General features: G+C 39.3%; 1 protein-coding gene across 50 annotated transcripts in view; it reads right to left on the reverse strand.

Moving 5' to 3' along the window:
• Positions 1–363: 363 nt before the first annotated feature.
• SLMAP (sarcolemma associated protein) overlaps positions 364–20,838 on the reverse strand; it is a 169,138-nt gene continuing 148,663 nt past the window's right edge. For 26 of the 50 annotated variants that reach the window (XM_051851070.3, XM_051851061.3, XM_051851067.3 and 23 more), the window contains 6 exons: positions 16,428–16,748; positions 15,886–16,003; positions 11,029–11,200; positions 5,760–5,897; positions 3,618–3,707; positions 366–2,244 (listed from right to left, as the gene is read on the reverse strand). In XM_051851070.3, coding sequence (XP_051707030.1) covers positions 3,624–3,707; positions 5,760–5,897; positions 11,029–11,200; positions 15,886–16,003; positions 16,428–16,748 — 833 coding nt within the window. In that variant the 3' untranslated portion in view covers positions 366–2,244; positions 3,618–3,623. Of the gene's footprint in view, positions 2,245–3,617; positions 3,708–5,759; positions 5,898–11,028; positions 11,201–15,885; positions 16,004–16,427; positions 16,749–20,838 lie in introns of all 50 variants that reach the window. The other 24 variants (XM_051851069.3, XM_051851060.3, XM_051851066.3 and 21 more) reach the window with 2 other exon arrangements.

The following is a 20,838-nucleotide window of genomic DNA, read 5'->3' on the forward strand; positions in this document are numbered from 1 at the left end:
CACTGGAGGTACTGCTCATTAATAGGCTCACTTAGATTCTTGAGAAAATTTGGAACTACAAAAACCCATTTACTCAATTTGAATAAAGTAAATATTGGTATTATACCTTAGAGTTAATGAGACTTGTGTGGCAAGTGTGTCACATTTTAACAATAGCCATATTAAAAGGGAAATAAATTCTAGAGCAGTGAGTCAAATAAAAACCTAACAAAACCTGAACGAAGGCTCAGTGTTTTCTTTTAAACCTTGAACACCAAATAAATGTATGCTATGTTGCATAAAGAATCATTTCAGGAAAAGACTATTAATAATCTAATAGTAGAGGCAGCACTAAGAATTTCAATGATACCCAACTCAAACATACATAGGGAGAGTAAAGTTATTTTATTAAATCATGCACATCACGTGTGTTAGTGCAAATAGTTTAATCTGTACTCCAGAAATTCTATTGTACTTTATATCTTTACAAAATAGATTTAAAACAATTATTTACTTTAAAAAATGTAATTCTGAAGTTAAGCATTTCAGAACAATATTTGCAATAACCTATATACAAGAGGTACTGGGTACCACTGGCATATTAGCATTCTGTGGTGGAGTGGCTTCCTGCAACAAAAAATGATGAAATGAACTATATGACAGTATTTCCTACAAGTCATTTGTGACTAATTCCTCCACAAATCTAGTGATCCTCCCAAACAGCAATCTCAAATAGCTTAAAATATAACCTTTAAAGTACAAACAATGACTGCCAAACATCACAAGGCAAATTATATCCTAAACTCCTATTTCAATATTTGGCTAGACCTGTGGATTGCCAAAGAACATTCAAGCCAATTCACTGACATTCCTTTTCATTCTTCATTGACTGAAAAATTTAACTATGTGTTCCTTTAGGATACTCTATGACCTAAATAAACTTTATTGACATAACTATGGTGCCGCACAAAACCATAGCTAAACTTTCACATCTGTGTTTTAAATTTTATAACATCAAGCAGTGTTTAGGTGCTTCATTGTGCATGGAACACTATTAATCCTGGGAATAGTGCTTCTCATGAACAGAAAGTCCCAATTAACAACAATAAAAAGAAAATAACCATTTGCATACCCAACCAGGACATCTGTTGGTAATAACAACAGCCACCTTGCACATGAATTAGCTCCAAAACATCATAACCAAATTAAGTCAATAAAAGCTTATCTAAAGTGATATTAATTCTTTCTTCAATTAAACATGCTTGGAGGAACAGATGACAGAAAAAAAAAATCATGCTTCCTAAAATGCTGTATATGAGAAAGTAACTTGGCTTTTAAAGAAAATATCTCTTTAAATACATGAGGTTTAATAACTTACATTCCAATTGACTCAACAGTTTGGTTGACTGCACTGAAATTGTGTAATTACTGTTTTTGCTCCCAGAAATACTTCAGTTTGCTCAAGAAAATACACAACTCTCATGGAAAGTTTTTCAAAGCTGATGTCCTCCACATCTTCAAGTCACATTAAGGCTGAACAAGCGTGCACATATTCCCAAATTATCACTCTAACAGAATATTTTTCAAATGTATTTTTCCTTTAAAAAAAAAAACCCACACAAATAGTTGTCTCTAAATCTTGTTCCCAATAGCTCAGTGGTTTTATAATAAGTAAAAATGGCGTAAATATGTAAAAAATATATATATATATGTGTGTATATTTCAAACTGATAGGCACTGAGCACACAGGGCCTTTCTTCCCATGTATGTATTGGTTGTTTGGTTTGGGTAGTAATCGAATCAGAAAAATGAATTATCTGGTCATCAGAATTCAGAGTAAAATACCCATAAATTTAATGTTATAAATAATTTGGTGTACCAAGAAGCCTACTTTAGGCCACCATAATATTCAGAATCTCAACAAACTAATTTAAAAATTACATGAAAAATTGCAAGCAAATTATTGCTTACAGTAGAATAAAGTCACAATTTTATATCCTCTTTACAGACAGATACATTTTATATAATTTAAAGCAATGACCCTACAGTTGTATTCTTGCACTTCTGTTGTTTTAAGAGGTAAAAAAGGAAGAAAATGGTTCTGTTTTTCCCCAGCATGAGTGTGATGCCAGCTTCTAGAGGGAGGACGGTGTACGGACTCAAGAAACACTCTCACGGAGAAGCTCTGGCCAGACCTGGCACATACAGCACGATGGCTGTCACCGCAACCAGGGCAGCCAACATGGGCATCCAGGGCCAGGGTTTCTGTGTGGAAAGAAACCAAGAGTCAATATCACATTCTCCCCTCTTCTGTCATACCTATTAACCCCTTGGTTCCAGAGAGTCCTGAATACTTAACAGAATACTGGACAAATCTTTTATTTCTGTATTGTGAAAAACTAAGTTTGAAAACAAAACAAAACAAAACAAAAGAGAGTGCAGGTATAAGGAGAGCTGTAATAGCAGCACCACTGTTTGGAAGCCTAATCCACCCCAGGAAAGTCCCAGGCAGTTTTCAGCTCTATTTTATAATGGAAACCTACTAGCAACTTGCAAGAAATCCTTGGGGCTTCACCTGCTTTATTTACTTCAGAATCCATATATTCCAACATAACTGATGGACATGGACACCTGTAGTATTTTTCTGCCTAAAATGTTTATTTCTTTATGAAAACCAGACTCACATGTTGGGACAGTTTTATAAATGGGGCTGGTAACTAAAGTGACAGAAAGAAAGTGGCCTGGGCTTTGATGCTCTGATGTGAAATCATCGCACAGAAGACAAAATTTGATGGGGTTTAAGATAGAGAAGTGTCATTAGGGACCCCATCTATATGATACTTCTGGTAAAGATCTTGTCTGGTATAATAAAGTCATATGATCATCCCATACACTCTAATATGCATGCTGGTTATGGCCAAGCATGGATGTGCTATTCCCTTTCAGAGTGTTTATAATTTCATCATACTTTGGTTGTCAGCTTTATTTTTACTAGTACTCCAAGGGTCTCACTGAAAAAGTTAGGTTTTAAAGAAATATTCTGATGTTGCAGATAAGAGCTCAGAAAGAAATGGGACAGGCTTATTTCTGACAATTAAGCATATATTGGGGCTGAGATTGTAAGTCAATAGTTCATTATGCTAATTTCTTTTTTAATCTTCACACACATAGTGTAAATAGGTAAAAGGTCGAAAGAAAGAAATTCTTTACTATGGAAGGGTAGATGGGTATGGAGGAGGGGGAAGAAGACAGGCTGAAAACTTCAAAGAGGCAAACTCTTCATTTCTCATTCAACTCTAATTAAGCACATAACGGGGAAGGGGTTACTAATATTGCAGAAATGTATCATTTAGTTCAGTTTGCTAAAGATAAAGACTCAGTTAAAGGAAGCATATTAACCACTGGTTAGGTTAGGATTAATTCATGGTTAGAATTACTACAAAGGAAACAAGACAAAATGTTATGTGATTAGTTGATTGTTCAGCTCACTGGTATGACACAAATACATGGCATACTAAATGAAGGGTTTGCTTCAGGTAACAAAATACCTGTGTGGTTTTGCCATGCACTATATTACAAATATGGCACAAACAGGTGACAGGGACAAACAGACAAGGACTCAACAGTAGTGCTTGTACCTTTCTCTACCACAATGGACCGAAACACCAAAACAGGAAAGCCAGGAATAGGCCGATGAATACGGCTGGGACGGGTTGTAATATGGAAGGCTAAAGAAGGCAAGGGATATTAAAATCATTTTATGCTATGAAAAAAATCAGATAAGATGATTTAGACCCCAGTGGGGTTGAAGGCAGGGAAGGAAGACTGAGGTAATAGAAGTATACCACTCAGGTTTCACACTGATTCAAACATTTTAAAGACATTTAACACAATCCAGAATGATGGACTGTGGTATGCATGTTGGCAAATTACCAGCTGAAAAGGAACAGCTGGAGGCAATGGGCAACGTGGGTGTCCTTAGCACTCTAATGAAATGCAGCACATTAAGACAGAGCAACGACAACACTTCACCAACTGATGCTCTGCTTGACAGTATATTATTATTTTTGTTTCAAATCTGGAATCCATTATTTGATAATGTGCTCCCTTGGCAATGATTAAGGTTTATTTTATCTCTCCATGAAAACCTTTCCCCCCACCCCCAACCAGAACTCGTTTGTTTATGAGATGGTATTGCTTTCAAGCTTAAAAATAAATGCCCTTGATAATGCATACTTCCTAAATCTGGAAAGAGATGTAACACAATGCCTGATAACCCCTTGGTATATAAAAAAAAGGCGTCTGAGTCTCAGGACTTTCAGTTATGTTACCAGAATATAATTAATTTTTATGACTGAGAGGGAATTGTTCCATGAATGTTATTACAGAGTACTATTTTAGTACTTTAAGTTCAATATCACAAAGGAAATTCACACTACGGTAGACTCTTTTTTTATAACTACAAATAATAATAGTACTCCTACTTTTAAAAAGGTTCTAAATAGTACAGAGGATTTTTATTATGCCACGTTTTCATAGGTTTACTTAACAGGAAGTAGACTGAAATTCCATAATCAGAGGGATATGAATTAATACAAAAGAAGAAGTAATCAAACTATTAAGATCTGGTTTTTAGAAGAGTTCAATAATCTATCTGTTAAAATGTAGATTTATTCTTAAAAAATGCAATCTATTTTCACTTAGCATAAAGCTTCCATATATAATAATTCACCATTGTTTAAAAGGTTTCTACCTAAGCAGCAAAGCTTTATTGTTTACAAACTAAGACTTTCTTAAGCCAAGGACAGTTGGACACAATTCCTGAGCATTCTGTGTGCAACTGCGTAACTGGATGGCCATGCAACATCAATCTTATACACGTGCTGCAAGTTAGGCAGAGTGCCTTCCTCCGTAGGAAGCATGTGGCTCAAACCCACTGCAGTGTTCAAGCCGTGACAAGGATTTGAAATAAGTCAGAGCACAACCAACCACACAGAACATTCACCAGTTAGGGCCCACAAAGGCAATGATCACCAAAACGTACAACACAACATTTATTTAGTATAACATCTTTTTACAGACCACTGCCTTTCTAACAAGTGGAAATAAATGCTATTAAACTCAATTTATACCAGTACCAGAACGTCCTAAACTTTTTTCCTTCCTTCCTCCATTCCTTTCTTTCTTCCTTTCCATTTCTCTCTCCATCTCTCTCTCTTTCTCAAGAAGCCCTAAAGAAACTCACCAAGTATTTCCTCTTATTTACAGGATGCCAAAGAAAACACTAAGCTTTTTAGGATGTGCCTCAGTGAGAACATTATTGGTATAAAATGAAAACCATAAATAAGGCTCCATTGTTTTTGACACAACCAAATGCTAAGGGTCAACATGTAATACTTTTCCTTAAATGGATCCCTGGTGGTACAGTGCTTCATTTTCCAGCAGAGGAGGAACAAGAGCCAGATGATGGCTTAGTGACAGAACTTCAGACTTAAGTGGGAAAAGCTGACAGTTCTTAGGTAAGCTGTTTGATTGCAAACAGGGCTCTTCGTCCAGGCAGTACTCAGGCTCTTCTAGGGGTACAGGTTAAAAGGGCAAATTCCTACTAAAAAATATTGACAATACAATGGTTCCGTTGTGGAATTTCATAATGAAAAGCTTATTTCATTTGTACCCCAGGCCATTAGCTTCCCAAATCAGTAATAAAGTCCACTGAAAATCAATTTCCAGTTTCTCACCTGCCTTTCAGTCAAAGCTAAGCCAAGTTTGCAAAGACTTACATTATTATTTCCTTTCTCTTGGAGCAGCTTCAGGTTGTCTTTACATTGTTTGAGCTCATCTGTGATTGATTGCTTTTCCTGCTCAGTCATTTCAAACTTCAACTTCAGTTCTGAGAGTACAGTCTGTGTCTTTTCATACTAAAGGCAAAGAAAAAAGAGTGTGCAGACTCAACTTAAAATGGGTATGAAGTTATGGTTTTATTCAGGCTTATATACCAGACCCTATTTAGTCAACTGCAACATCAAAGTTAAGGCTTTTTGTTTTAAGCAAGCTAAGAATCTTGCGTGCTCATGTTTTAATGTTGACGTGAATCTATTTAAGAAGTTTCTGGCCCTGAAGTTAAAAAAGAATTAACAGGAGTCACCATTTTGTCATCTGTTTCTAATATAAAAGGTCACATTTTCCACTAAGTAAGTTATAGGAGAAAAGCAAAATGTTAAACTGAGCAAAAGAAAAGCAAGTAAAGAAAAATTCCATAGCCTAATTAAATGGCAGTATTAGGAAGCTTGGGTTTACATCCTGGACAAAGTCAGCCAAGCTATTTTAGTCTCAAAGTAAAAAGACATTAACTCCCAACAGGCTTTTCTTTATCCAGCATTCCAGCATCACTGGGCACTAATGTGTTCTGATTGAGTTTTCTAGCCAAATGAAGCAAAGAAATGTATCAAAAATACTTACCACTATGATTGGAAAATTTTGATCTCTCTACTTAAAAGCATCAATTAAAATAATTTTAGGGGTGAGCATTTGGCATAGCAGTTAAGATACCATCTGGGACACCCACGTACCATATTGAGTACCTGGGTTCAAGTCCTGGCTCCTCTCCTGATTACAGCTTCTACTAATGCACACCATGGGAGTACCAAGTCATCACACAAGTAGTTGGGTTCCTGCCACCCCTGTGAGAGACCTAGATTGAGTTCCAGCCACTGTGGGAATTTGGGGAATGAACTAGAGGATGGGAAATATTTTTCTTTCTCTCTCGAATAAATAAAATAAATAAATCTAAAAATATTTTTAGAAATCTGTGAAAAGTTTTACTATAGTGAAATTTGCTACTTCCTGCCCTGGAAAATGGTTCACTGTATATAATTTGACCTTCAGATAAACTAGCTCTCCCTTGAGCATAGGGAAGACCAATGTGAAATGTGGTGTGACCCACCCCTACTTTAAATGGCCCCAGAAGGCTGGAATTCTAGACAGGTTCCACTTTCAGACATCTTCCTTGCAAGCTGGACTTCCAGTCAAAGAGCAGAACCTGTTCTGCTGATAGATGTGCCTCTGTCCCTGACTCTGCTGCCCCACCCTATCAAATATGAAGCTTTTAGAAGCAAGGCATAAAGTACTGAATAGAAAATAAATATACCATGGATGTGTCATATCAGAAAGGTTCCACTTCTTCCTTCAATATAGCCTACAAGGCTATTATATTATATATAAGTTTCTAAATCCTAATCTACGTACATCCTAGAAATTCTTCAATAAAGGAATATTTATAATAGTGCTTCTGAATAATATAAGTATCTTGAATTGACTAATAAGGAGTTCACCATTATGCTCAATAAAGATGAATATGCAGGTGGGCATTTGGCCTAGTGGTTAAGATAGTTTGGGAAGCCTTCATTTCATATTGGAGGCCCTGAGTATGAGACCCAGATTTGCTCTGAATTCCAGCTTACTTCTAGTGGGAGGCAGGAGATAAACCTCCCTGCCACTCATATGGGAGACCTGGATTAAGCTCCTGGATCTTGGCCTTGGCCTGGACCAGCCCCAGCTCTTGCTGGATTTGGGGGAATGAAGCAGTGGATGGGAACTCTCTCAATGTCTCTCAAATAAAGAAAAAATTTAAAAGATTAATATTGAGGGGGACCAGTGCTGTGGCACAGCAGGTTAAAGCCCTGGCCTGAAGTGCTGGCATCCCATATGGGTGCCAGTTCGAGACCCAGCTGCTCCACTTCCATCCAGCTCTCTGCTACAGCCTGGGAAAGCAGAAGACGGCCCAAGTCCTTGGGCCCCTGCATCCACATGGGAGACCCAGAAGAAGCTCCTGGCTCCTGGCTTCGGATCGTTATGGCTATCTGGGGAGTGAACCAGTGGATGGAAGACCTCTCTCTCTGTCTCTACCTCGCTCTTTAACTTTGTCTTTCAAATAAATAAAATAAATCTTTATGAAAATAAGATTAATATTGAGAAGGATGAAAATGTATAAAAACATTAGACAGGAAAGAAGGAGGCAAGAGGAGGTGGTTAGGGTTAACACATAGGTTACTATAAGGGGAGAAGAAATGTATGAGTAGAGAAGAGATAAAAAATGACAGAAACTGCTACCTAACAATGTTTCCAAAACAAACCTAGGTAGAATACTGAAGAATGAACTAAAGAATAAGACTCATGGGCTTTATGACAGTTTTTTTCCAGTTGATTTGAAGGTCTGTGGATTTCCTTCCAGGAAGCAGAAGGTTACTAGCCAGCTGCCATGGCAAAGTCACTGTACTTAGCCTAGTTTCTACACCTTAAACTATAATCAATTCTCAACGATCCATGATATAATTTGACTCTTAACAATAACTAAAAAGAAGATGTAAAAAGTTCTTTGTTCATCAAAATTTTCCCTTGCTTTCCTTTTCCACCATTCTTACATCCAGCCTGCCCTTTACATTAAAGCATTTAATCATTTCTCCATTCCAGGACTTCTGAAGCTGAACCAGAGGAAGACAGCTCAGACAGGAAGATCCTGCTGCTTACTTCCAGCAAGTGGGTGGATGGAAAAGACTCTGGCCCCACAGGAAGATGGTGAAGCCAAACAACTTTTTTCAATCAGTTTTTGCAGGGTGAGCTTATGTGCTCAACATTTTATGAATTCTTAAATTTTGGGTATTCCTACTAAATTAAAATATATAGGGGGCTAGCACTGTGACATGGTAAGCTAAGTCTCCACCCACAGCGCCAGCATCCCATGTGGGTGCTGGTTTGTGTCCCAGCTGCTTCTCTTCTGATTCAGCTCCCCTCTGATGGCCTGGGAAAGCAGCGGAAGATGGCCCAATTGCTTGGGCCCCTGCACTCATGTGGGAGACCCAGAGAAAGCTCCTGGCTCCTGGCTTCAGATCGGCTCAGCTCCAGCTGTCGTGGCCATTTAGGGAGTGAACCAGTGGATGGAAGATCTTTCTCTCTCTGTCTGTAACTCTACATCTGAAATAAATAAATTAAAAAAAAAAAAAAAAAACCTATAGATGCTTTCTAAAGTCAAATATAAAGGTGATACATCATTATTTTCTCTTAATATTGAAAATTAAAATTTACTTTTCTCATGTACTTTTTCTTTAAGAGCTTATCTGAAAGCTGCAACACATATATAAAATTTAATTATTTAATTATGCAGCTTTAATTTCACATCTTGCTTGGATGTCATTTTCGTTCCATTTTGCTTCCTGAGGTGAAAAACAAGCTCAGCCCTGATTAAGAAGGAACTATCACACAATATGATCAAAATCTTTGGTTCATTTTTATAAAAATAACCATATTTGAGCTTGCTTATCTTGTGATAGGTTAGCCTGTTAAAGTGCAGAAGATACACAATCATGACACTGCATATTAAATATGATTCTATGAGAGAAGGGAGTAAAAGGGGAAACGTTGAAAAGAATAAGTGTGTGTTAATGAAAGGTAATCACTCATTTGCAGCAGATTATACAGTGATAAGAACCTCATTAAAAGATATTTTAGTTACAGACTAGTATCAAATATGTTGACAACAGGACAAACGGAAAGAGCAATTTCACATCTTTACAAAAGCATGACTAACTATACATCATTTTACAATGGAAAACAGTGAACAAGAACATTGAAAAGAAACATATTGACAAAATCAGACATATTTTTAAATGTGCTGCATTTAATGCAATCGAAATACTATCAACAATTTAGATGCTGTGACAACATGCCACTGCCATTTGTGGAAACAGTTAAAGCATTTTGCACTGATTGCTCAGTGACTAAAAGCAGGCAAACAAATAATGCAACAAAATGGCTAATGCATTCACAGTAACATACAACAGATTCTCCTTCCAACCATATCAGTCTTCCCAGATTTTGAAAGAATTATGGCTTATGGACTGGAAGGACACAAAGTGCTTACAGTATTAAATACCAGAATATTTACTTTGGCACACAATTTGTGTTCCAACCAAATAAAATGAGATTTCTCCTAAAACACATATCCTTAGCAAGGCAAAAATGAACATATTACAAAACCAATATGTCCAGATGAAAATAAAAAATGTTACAGTTTTTTTCTTTAGGAACAAACATGATGACAGAAGAACAACAATCATTTCCAAGTTCAGGATACTACAAGGAAAGGAGAGGGCAAAGAAAAACTGCATTGATAAAACAAATCTTCTAGAAATAATTTTGGGAAAATTCATTTTTTAAAAAAAAGTGTTGTCTTCAGATCCTTTCCAACTGATAAAGAGCCCTTTATTTAAGAGAGTCAGCTACTAGAGTGGCCCTTGATCTGTAGATCAAGCTTTAGCAGCCTCTTCCATCCCCATGCCAGTCAGATGTAGATGCGGAGAGTGGTATGAGGCCAGCATTTACTGAACACAGCTCTTACTGCCTTGCAGTCAATTCCAAAGCTTAGGGAAGTAAATGGTACCTGTCTTGGTTAGGAGAAGTCGGGAGGGTCTCTGCTTTAAAGTCGACTCTTACCATTTTTAACATCATTATTTAAATAGCTGCCACCTCCAGGTTTTAAGCAAAATGACATGAAAGTGAACATGCATATTTGTGAAGGAGAAAGGGTATGGGGGAAGAAAAGTAAAAGGCTACAGAACATGTGTTTGGCTGGCTGGCTGTGAAGTAAATTTTAAGTAACTTTTCAGGTCATTTTCACCTGAAGGGTTCATACAGCCTTACAGCATGGCTCTATTTTGCTTCCCAAAAGTATTCTAAGTTAAATAACACATTCTCTTTCAAAGATAATAGATCAAGATCTGGTACAAAGGACTTCTCATATAGGTCAACTAACTGCTGGAGAAAAAGTATAATTTTGCATATTTGTATTTTTGAAACCAAACACCACTGATGAATACTGCATAATATGGACCATGTTACACAGTTAGAAATCACCAGACAGAATGCTCCAAATATCAACTTTATGACAGGTAATGTGACTTCTGCTTCCCTATATTTCTAACTAGCATGGATATCTGATTTGCTTTTGGCTTTAGGTCCAACCATAATTGGACTCACAATGTCTTTTCGCTTTACCTCTTTTTGTACATCCTTTGCTTGGTTTTCAGCCTTACTGAGAAGAATTTTTAAATCAGCTGAATCACGAAGATGCTGTTCTTTCAAGGATCCCATTTGGTTCTCAAGCTCTTTCCTAGTCATCTGAAGGATGCTGAGATCACTGGTAAGCTCTAAACTCTGCTTCTGAGAACTGCAACAAAAATATCAAGATAATTAATCACAGATAGAAACTGGACACAGAAGGAAGTCCAATTCCTTACACATCTTACTAGGAGGACAGAATGGATTCCAGTGAATGAAAGAAAAGTAGAAGAAAGAATGAGATATTTTGAACATGTAAAAAGCATTAAAGCACTGAATAAAGTTTTAAGTTTAAAGCTGTACCTACTAAATATACAGACTGAAAAACATACAATAGAAGTAGGATGCACATAACTGTATATTTTGCTATGTCAAATTATATTAATTGTGTCATAAACTCAAAGTAGACCTTCTATAGGAAAAGAACATAACATTTTTCAACTTTTTTTCTTCTAAGTTTAAGTGACTTACAAATAGGATGGAGCCAGAAACTCAAAGCTTAGGAGCTACTGCCAAGTCAAACAAAGATAAACCTGCACAAATGCTAAATTAGAGCAGATTGGGGGAAGCACTAGGTAGGACTTGGACGAAGCACTCGGTGCCTGGGCTCTAGACCCTGGCCCTGACACTATTTAGCTGTGGCATGTTTTCTTCTGAGAAGAAACACTTCTTGAGCTCTTATATCTATGCCATGTTATTCAGACACAAATAACACAGAGGGTCTCAGTGATCTCCACTGTAAAATAAGAGGGTTGGATGCAGTAACTGCTGAGGCTGTGCTACAGGTTAAACTCTGATTATTTCTACAATTTGACGTCAAAAAAACTCCTCCATGATTTACACATCAGAAAGAGTTCGATACACAGGAACAGGAACTCACTGTTCAACTTCTTATACATCATAGACAATAGAGAATGAAAAGCCATACAGTATGGTGCAATAGAGAATTTGCTTCCCTATAAATAGCTCACAGAGAACAAGGTTTTCAAGGTGACTGTTTTATACCTCTCAGAATGGCTAGGAATCAGACCCATTAACTGAACAACTGCAGAGTACAAATCCCATCCCATTTATTTGCTAGGCAGATTCTTAGGAGTGAGTTTGACACAGATAGGCTAATACAGGTGCTAAATGGCACCTAACACTCCAAAGGAAGACTAGCTTCTAAATACCATTAAATGCTGGGGAGGCTATCTAATGAATCCGGAGAACTATTATGCCAGAAAAATTTAAGACACAGAATCAATCTGTCTCAACTACCTTATGTGAGGTTACACAGATGACCTAATAATCCAACATGTTCCACTTTTCTAGGGCACAGTATTTTTAAACCACATGCTTCTACTCACAAGTTCTTAGGTTTGCTTTTCAATGCTCAAACAAAATGTGAAGCAATTTAAAAAATATCTTAACAGTCTGCCAGATTCAGATTAATCACATCTCAAAAATGAGGGATCAAGTCTGAATGTTTAAAAATCAGTAATTCCAAAACAAGAATAATTAAGATAATCAGCACTGGCAATCAAACATTAGTATTTCTTGTTTGACAGAATGTCATACGAAATGGATTCACCGACATCCTAGGTGCTTTTCCTGGTCTCCCATGGGGTGCAGGGCCCAAGCACCTGGGCCATCCTCCACTGCACTCCCTGGCCACAGCAGAGAGCTGGCCTGGAAGAGGGGCAACCGGGACAGAATCCGGCGCCCCGACCGGGACTAGAACCCGGTGTGCCGGCGCCGCTAGGCGGAGGATTAGCCTAGTGAGCCGCGGCGCCAGCCTATACTTTATTTTTTTAAAGATTTATTTATTTGAAAGATTTATTTATTCATTTGAAAGTCAGAGTTACAGAGATAGAAGAGGCAGAGAGAGAGAGAGAGGTCTTCTATCCGCTGGTTCACTACCCAATTGGCCGCAACGGCTAGAGCTGTGCTGATCTGAAGCCAGGAGCCAGAAGCTTCTTCCCAGTCTCCCACGTGGATACAGGGGCCCAAGGACTTGGGCCATCTTCTACTGGCTTTCCCAGGCCATAGCAGAGAGCTGGATCGGAAGTGGAGCAGCCGGGTCTCAAACCAGCTCTCGTATGGGATGCTGGTAGTGCAGGCAGCAGCTTTACCCACTACGCCACACTCCGCTACCCTTACATATACTTTATACCAAACAATTTGTTCCAATATACTGTAAACACGGAGGATCTGTTCATTTCCACATACAAGGAGCCTTCGCAAGTTCACATAGAATGTGTTAGGAAAAACCTATATGTGGATTTAAAAGTATTTTGCACCAAAACAAACCTATCTTTTAATCACACTTTCCATGAACTTTTTGATGTCTTCTTATATAAATAAATACAAATTTATAAACTTTTGCTAAACTTAATGCTCTCTAGGAGTGCAAAACATAAGGTTAACAAGACAGTAAAGATCCCCATTTTTGGCATACTGGTGGGAAGGGGCTGGGATTCATTAAGAGTAGCTTTATTAAGAAACATACACTACTGTCATACTCTGATTTAGTGCACAAACACTGTTTAAAAAACTAATAAAAACAGAGTAGGTGTTGCAGCACAGTGGTGCTATACACAAACTGCTATTGGGATGCCCTCATCCCATATAGGTGTGTGAGTTTGAATCCCAGCAGTTCCACTTCTGATCTAGCTTTAGCTAATGCATTCTGGGTGGCAGCAAATGATGGCTCAAGTGCTTGGACCTCTGCCACTCTCCTGTGGGAGACCTGGATGGAGTACTGGGATCCTGGCTTTGATGTGCCCCAACCCCAGGAATTGTGTGAATTTAGGGAGTGAAAGCAGATAGAGGGCATAGCAGGTAAGGCCTCCGCCTGCAGTGTCGGCATCCCATTTGGGTGCCAGTTGCAGTCCTGGCTGCTCCACTTCCAATCCAGCTCTCTGCTATGGGCTGAGAAAAACAGTAGGAGATGGCCTAAGTCCTTGGGCCCCTGCTCCCGAGTGGGAGACCTGGAAGAAGCTCCTGGCTCCATGCTTTGGATCAGCCCAGCTCCACCAGTTTTGGCCATTTGGGGAGTTAACCAGTGGATGGAGGACCTCTCTCTCTCTGCCTCTGCCTCTCTGTAACTCTGCCTTGCAAATAAGTAAATAAAGCTTTAAAAAAAAATTGAAAAAAAAAAAAAAAAAGCAGATGGAAGGTGTCTCCGTCTACTTCATTCAGCCTTCGAACAGGTGGGAATAAGCATTTAAAAAAATATAAATATGGGTGAACATTTGATTAGGCAATTAAGATACTGTTTGGGATAACTGTATTGCATACTAGAGTACCTGATTTGAGTCCCACACACATTTTCTTTTTGTTTCTTTAATAAATACTTGGGAGGCTGGCGCAGTGACAAAGAGGGTAAAGCCACTGCCTGTGGTGCGGGCAGACCATATGGGCACCAATTCAAGTTCCGGCTGCTCCAATTCCGATTCAACTCTCTGCTATGGCCTGGGAAAGCAGTAGAAGATGGCCCAAGTCCTTGGGACCCTGCACCCATGTGGGTGACCCGGAGGAAGCTCCTGGCTCCTGGCTTTGGATTGGGGCAGCTCTAGCTGTTGCAGCCAACTGGGGAGTGAACCAGCGGATGGAAGACCTCTCTCTTTCTCTCTGCCTCTCTTTCTCTGTGTAACTCTGACTTTCAAATAAACAAATAAATCTTAAAATAAATAAATAAATACTTGGTTGCATTTATTGTTTGCAAGAGCAAAGTTAATTTTTTTTAAGATTTATTTATTTATTTGAAAGAGTTAAGGAGAAAGAGAAGAGAGACAGAGAGATCTTCCATCTTCCGGTTCACTCCCCAAATTGCCGCAATGGCCAGGGCTGGGCCAAACCAAATCAAGAGCCAGGAGCTTCTTCTGGTCTCCCATATGGTTGCAGGGTCAAGGATTTGGGCCATCTTCCACTGCTTTCCTAGGCACATTAGCAGGGAGCTGGGTCAGAAGCAGAGCAGTCTGGACTCAAACTTGCACCAACATGGAATGTAGGCACCACAGATGGTGGCTTAACCTGCTGCACCACGGTGCTGGCCTCCCACCTCCACATTTGATCCAGCTTCCTACTAATGTGCATCCTGGAAGACAACAGGTAATGGCTCAAGTAGTTGTGTTCCTGTCAGTCTTGATGGTGATCTAGACTGGGTTCCAAGCTCCTGGATAAAGCCTGGTCCTGCCCCAGCTGTTGCTGGCATTTGGGGAATGAATCAGGGGATGGAGGATCTCTCTCTGTGTCCTTCTTTCTAGTTCTATCCCTTTCGAGTAGAATGAAAATAAATAAATGAAGAAAACTTTTAATGGGATAGACCAAACTTTTAAGGGGAAACCAATTTTAAATAAATTGAAATATGACAAAGGTTGCTGAGAAGACTGGACTCCATTATATTTGTGCAAATAGATATACTGGATTCATTGGTTTGCCTGTAAGGGACTGGATACTAGAACGATTCAAGTGATTTTTAGAGAATTCTTCAATCTATTTCTCGGTAGTATATATTCTTTATTATGGTTACCTAACCACCCTTACTAACAGAAGGGGTCACTGGTGTGAAAGAAAAACATTTTGTATTTAAAATATATTATCATTGAGTTTATAGGGCAAGTTCAACTACTAAGTACAGATCTTTGCTATTTGTTTAGGTTTTTTTGAAGTAGCAGTAAGAAGCATTTAATAAATTTGGATTCCATGAATCCATCAAAAAGGTATTTAAATATCAAAATTCCATTAAATTTAGATGAAAATTTAAGATAAAGAAAGATTTTGAAGTTAAAAAACAGAGTTCTTGCATACTTGTGCAATTCTTTTTCCTGTCGTTGCAGTTCTGATGATAACAAGACATTTTCCTTTTTTAGAGAATGGCACTCGGTTTCCAATACATTCCATTCCTTTCTCAACTTCTCTAATTCACCTAAAATAGTTCCAAAACATATTTGTTAATAGAGGAGCATAGCTTCCATAATAATTCAAAGGATGACAGGAAGTAGTTCAGAGAATATATTTTCCCCCCTTAAATACATGTATATATGTTACTTTGCAGCTATATCCAAGGAAGTTCCATTACCTTGAACTGGAATAGTATTCTTTTCCACCTTACTTTTATAAGGCAAATAATTTTAATAGTATTTAAGTAAAATATGAAATTATAAAAATTTTTTAACATATTACAGAACTTGCAGACCTTAAGAACATGATTATAGCCCTAGCATAGACACACTGCTTTCATGCAATTGACTGCTACCAAAGACAGAAAAAGGCTGAATGGTTATTTTGTGTAAGTGATAAAGATCCCATTGTCCAGAGTTAGGACCCTTACATAAAATGCGTTCATTCACCTTGCAGCCTTGTGGCTTCCTCTTTCTGCTGGTCCTCACACTGCTGACACCGAAGCTGGAAACTGCTCTGCAGACTTGTGACTTCTTTCTCATATTCAGATGCTGCTTTCCGCCACCGCTCAAGCTCAGCTCTCACCTTCTTAAGCTCTTCTTGCAAAGAAGCAATGTCAGTGTCCCGCTCAGAGGCAGCCTTTTCTGCTGCTTGATGAAGGAGCAAAATTTCATCTCGGGCACTAAGCAATTCATCTCTAGTGCTTGTGATTTCATTGTCCTTCTCCTCCCGGAGATTCTCAATGTCCATGTGTAACCTCTGCAGTTGGGCTACAAAAGTGTATTTATTCATCATTTTCTTAGTCCACAGGAATTAGGAATAAAATAGCTCACACTGTATCAACTACACAGCCCAGCTGTCAGAGCTGTTGCACTTGAGTTAACTATACAAGCAATCCATGTTTGATGTAGAAAATGTCAAGATACAGATTCCAGAGAGAAAAATTAAAGTAACATTTATCTCACCTTTCCCACAGAGAAAACTGTTACTGTAAAATTTTTATTCTTCTAGATTATTGCCTATGCCTTCATACATAAATAAATACATTAAGGGGGCTGGCACAGTGGCATAGTGGGTAAAGCCGCAACCGGCAGTGCTGGCATCCCATATGGGTGCTGGTTCGAGTCCTGGCTGCTCCACTTCTGATCCAGCTCTCTGCTATGGCCTGGGAAAGCAGTAGAAAATGGCCCAACTCCTTGGGCCCCTACTCCCACATGGGAGACCAGCAAGAAGCTCCTGGCTCCTGGCTTTGGATCAGCCCAGTTCCTTCCATTGTAGCCATCTGCAGAGTGAACCAGAGGATGGAAGACCTCTCTGTCTGCCTCTGCCTTTCTGTAACTCTGCCTTTCAAATAAATAAATACATCTAAAAAATTAATAAAAAACATTAAACAGGGAGGAATTATCATACACACACACACACTGTTCTTTATCTTCCTGTTAATGAAAACCTTTTTATAAAAGGATTTCTAAGATTTATTTATTTACTTGATAATCAGTTATGCAAAGAGAAGGAGAGGTGGAGAGAGATCCTCTCTCTGTCTGTTGGTTTCTTTCCCGTACGGCTGCAACAACCAGGCCCGGGCCAAGCCAAACCAGGAGCTTCATCTGGGGCTCCCACATGGGTGGTAGTAGCCCAGATATTTGAGTCATCCTCTGCTGCTTTTCCCAGACCCCTAACAGGAAGCTGGATTAGAAGTAGAACTGGGGCCAGCGCCGCGGCTCACTAGGCTAATCCTCCGCCTAGCGGCGCTGGCACACCGGGTTCTAGTCCCGGTCGGGGCGCCGGATTCTGTCCCGGTTGCCCCTCTTCCAGGCCAGCCCTCTGCTGTGGCCAGGGAGTGCAGTGGAGGATGGCCCAGGTGCTTGGGCCCTGCACCCCATGGGAGACCAGGAAAAGCACCTAGCTCCTGGCTCCTGCCATTGGATCAGCGCGGTGCGCCGGCCGCAGCGCGCCGGCCGCGGCGGCCATTGGAGGGTGAACCAACGGCAAAAGGAAGACTTTTCTCTCTGTCTCTCTCTCACTATCCACTCTGCCTGTCAAAAAAAAAAAAAAAAAAAAAAAAGTAGAACTGGTACCTATATGAGATGCTGGCACTGCAGGCAGCAGCTTTACCCACTACAACATAATGCTGGCTGCGGATGAAAATCTTTCAACAAAATCATTTACACTGTAATTTATTTGGCCAGCCCTTCATTTTAGGCTCTTAAGTTCTTAATTACCATAAACAGTGCTGTTCATAATGAATCCTGATTATTCTCTTGGGATGAATTGACAGAGAACTATTTGGTCAAATAATAAGATTTAAACATTGATGTTCCTGGTTCAGTTTTTTTGTTCAAATGTCAATTTCTTAAAGGACCTTCTCTCAAAATTTATCTAACAAAAAAAGGCTTCTTGCCATTTTTGGCCCTTCATTCTGCTTTGAAGTCTTTAATGGACATGAATTATGTATGTATTTGCTTGCTGTTTATCTTTTCCACCAGACTGTACATGTCATGTTTGTCAAGTTCATTGCTCTTTTCCCAATACATAGCAGAATAAATGACCAAGAATTACTGGTTGGGGACAGTGTTGTAGCCTAGCTGGAGCTGAGCCAATCCAAAGCCAGGAGCCATGAGCTTCTTCTGGGTTTCCCACATGGGTGCAGGGGTCCAAGGACTTGGGCCATCTTGTACTGCTTTCCTAGGCCATAGCAGAGAGCTGGATTGGAAGAGGAGTAGCCAGGAATTGAATTGGCGCCTACATGGGATGACAGCACTGCAGGCCAGGGCTTTGACCCTCTGCAAAACAGTACTGGCCCCCAAAGTACATATTTTATTTACATGTATTGAAATGTCACACTGCAGTCAATACATATGTACAATTGCTGTTAATAAAAAAGTAAAAAAAAAAAATTATTGGTTGAATTAACGACCTGATAAAATTAATGATAACTGCCTAACTGAAGTTACACATTTTAAAAAGGTCTGGTCTTGGAGGCTGACACTGTGGTGTAGCAGGTTAAGCCGCCACATGTACTGCCAGCATCCCATACGAGAGCTGGTTTGAGACCCGGCTGCTCCACTTCCGATCCAGCTCTCTGCTATGGCATGGGAAAGCAGTGGAAGATGGCCCAAGTCCTTGGGCCCCCGCACCCAAGTGGGAGACCCAGAAGAAGCTACTGGCTCCTGGCTTCGGATAGGTGCAGCTCTGGCCGTTGCGGCCAATTGGGGAGTGAACCAGTGGATGGAAGACCTCTTTCTCTCTCTCTCTGCCTCTCCTTCTCTCTGTGTAACTCTGACTTTCAAATGAATAAATAAATCTTTATAAAAAAAAAATCCGGTCTTGGGCTCTAATGACCTGAGCTGGAAAGAATCTATAAAATTCTGCTCTATAAAATCTATAAAATTTCAAAAGGAAATTATACAAAGAAAATGTTCCAAAGAAAATGATTAGAATAATGGAGAGGATTTAGGGCCTGGAGAGGGGGAGTTTGTCACAGAGACAAGCATTTAAGAAAATATTAGGGGCTGGTGCTGTGGTGTAGCAGGTAAAGCCACTGCCTGTAGTGCCGGCATCCCATATGGGCACTGGTTTGAGTCCTGGCTGCTCCATTTCTGATCCAGCTGTTATAGTCTGGGAAAACAGTAGAAGATGGTCTGAGTCCTTGGGCCCCTACATCCACCTGGGAGACCCGGAGGAAGCTCCTGGATCCTGGCTTCAGATCAGCCTAGCTCTGACCGTTGTCGGCATCTAGGGAGTGAACCAGCGGATGGAAGACCTCTCTCTCTCTCTCTCTACCCCTCTCTGTAACTCTGTCTTTCAAATAAATAAAATAAATCTTTTAAAAAAATTAGACCTTTTAAATTTATAGGAAGGACTGAGACTGACAGGTTCAAAGTTTGAAAAGGCAAAACTGGCCAGAGGTAAGATGATCACAGGCTTGTGATTAAGTCCTGAAATACACATTGCTATCACTAGGGGGCACTCAATGACGCCTGGGCAAGACAGCTTTAAAACAAAAGGCAACATTGTGAACCTTTAGGGAAAATCGTCCATTCACAGTACAGATCGGAAATATGGATGCAAATCAGATTTTCTAAACTAGAGGATAATAACATTAAAATATAGTAAGAGTTTTCAATATAAAACACATATAACCTATCCCAGAAATTCTAATTTGACCATAATATAATATTTAAAAGCTTTTATGATGCAAACATCCCACCCAAAACATAAGAAAAAAGGAGCCCAGTGATTCATTTTTCTCTTAGATATTTCTGGACAAATATCACAGGTCTCATATTGTATTCCCTGTTTCATTAGAACTATTATTACTTGTCTATATAAACGTCTTCCCACCTACCTTCCAAGTTAAAATTTTAAAATACCATTAGTTCCTTCTTTCACAATAAAGGCAATTTAATTTTGATTTCAAGTTCTAAAATGGCACAGGAAAGAAAGACTTATCCTGAGGAATCTCACAATGACAGCCTCACAGTTCTAGGAGCTTTGGTTTGAAGTAAACACCTGTCTGGCAGAGCTTTTTCTGGTCATTTCTGTAATGACCCTGACAACAAGCAGGACAAAGAGATAGCAGAGTGCTGGGGACAAAGAGCAGACACTACCAATGAAGGCAGTGAAGAGATTACTATTCATTTCAGGTGGAGTATATTTTTAGTGCAAGTGTTTTGAGAATTAGATATAATAACAACACCGAAAGAGCTCATGCACAAAGTAGATTTCTTATCCAAAGACCCTCTCTGTAGCAACTCACAACATAACCCAGAAAGTAACCATCTTACCAAATCCCAGTCATCATCTCTGCTCTCTCCACTTCAAGCGTCTAATACTAGAGTACTAAGAAGTATTCCCTTG

The sequence above is a fragment of the Oryctolagus cuniculus genome, chromosome 10 (genome assembly GCF_051225735.1).
Source record: "Oryctolagus cuniculus isolate XC-2025 breed Fujian yellow rabbit chromosome 10, ASM5122573v1, whole genome shotgun sequence".
NCBI classification, from domain to species: domain Eukaryota; kingdom Metazoa; phylum Chordata; class Mammalia; order Lagomorpha; family Leporidae; genus Oryctolagus; species Oryctolagus cuniculus.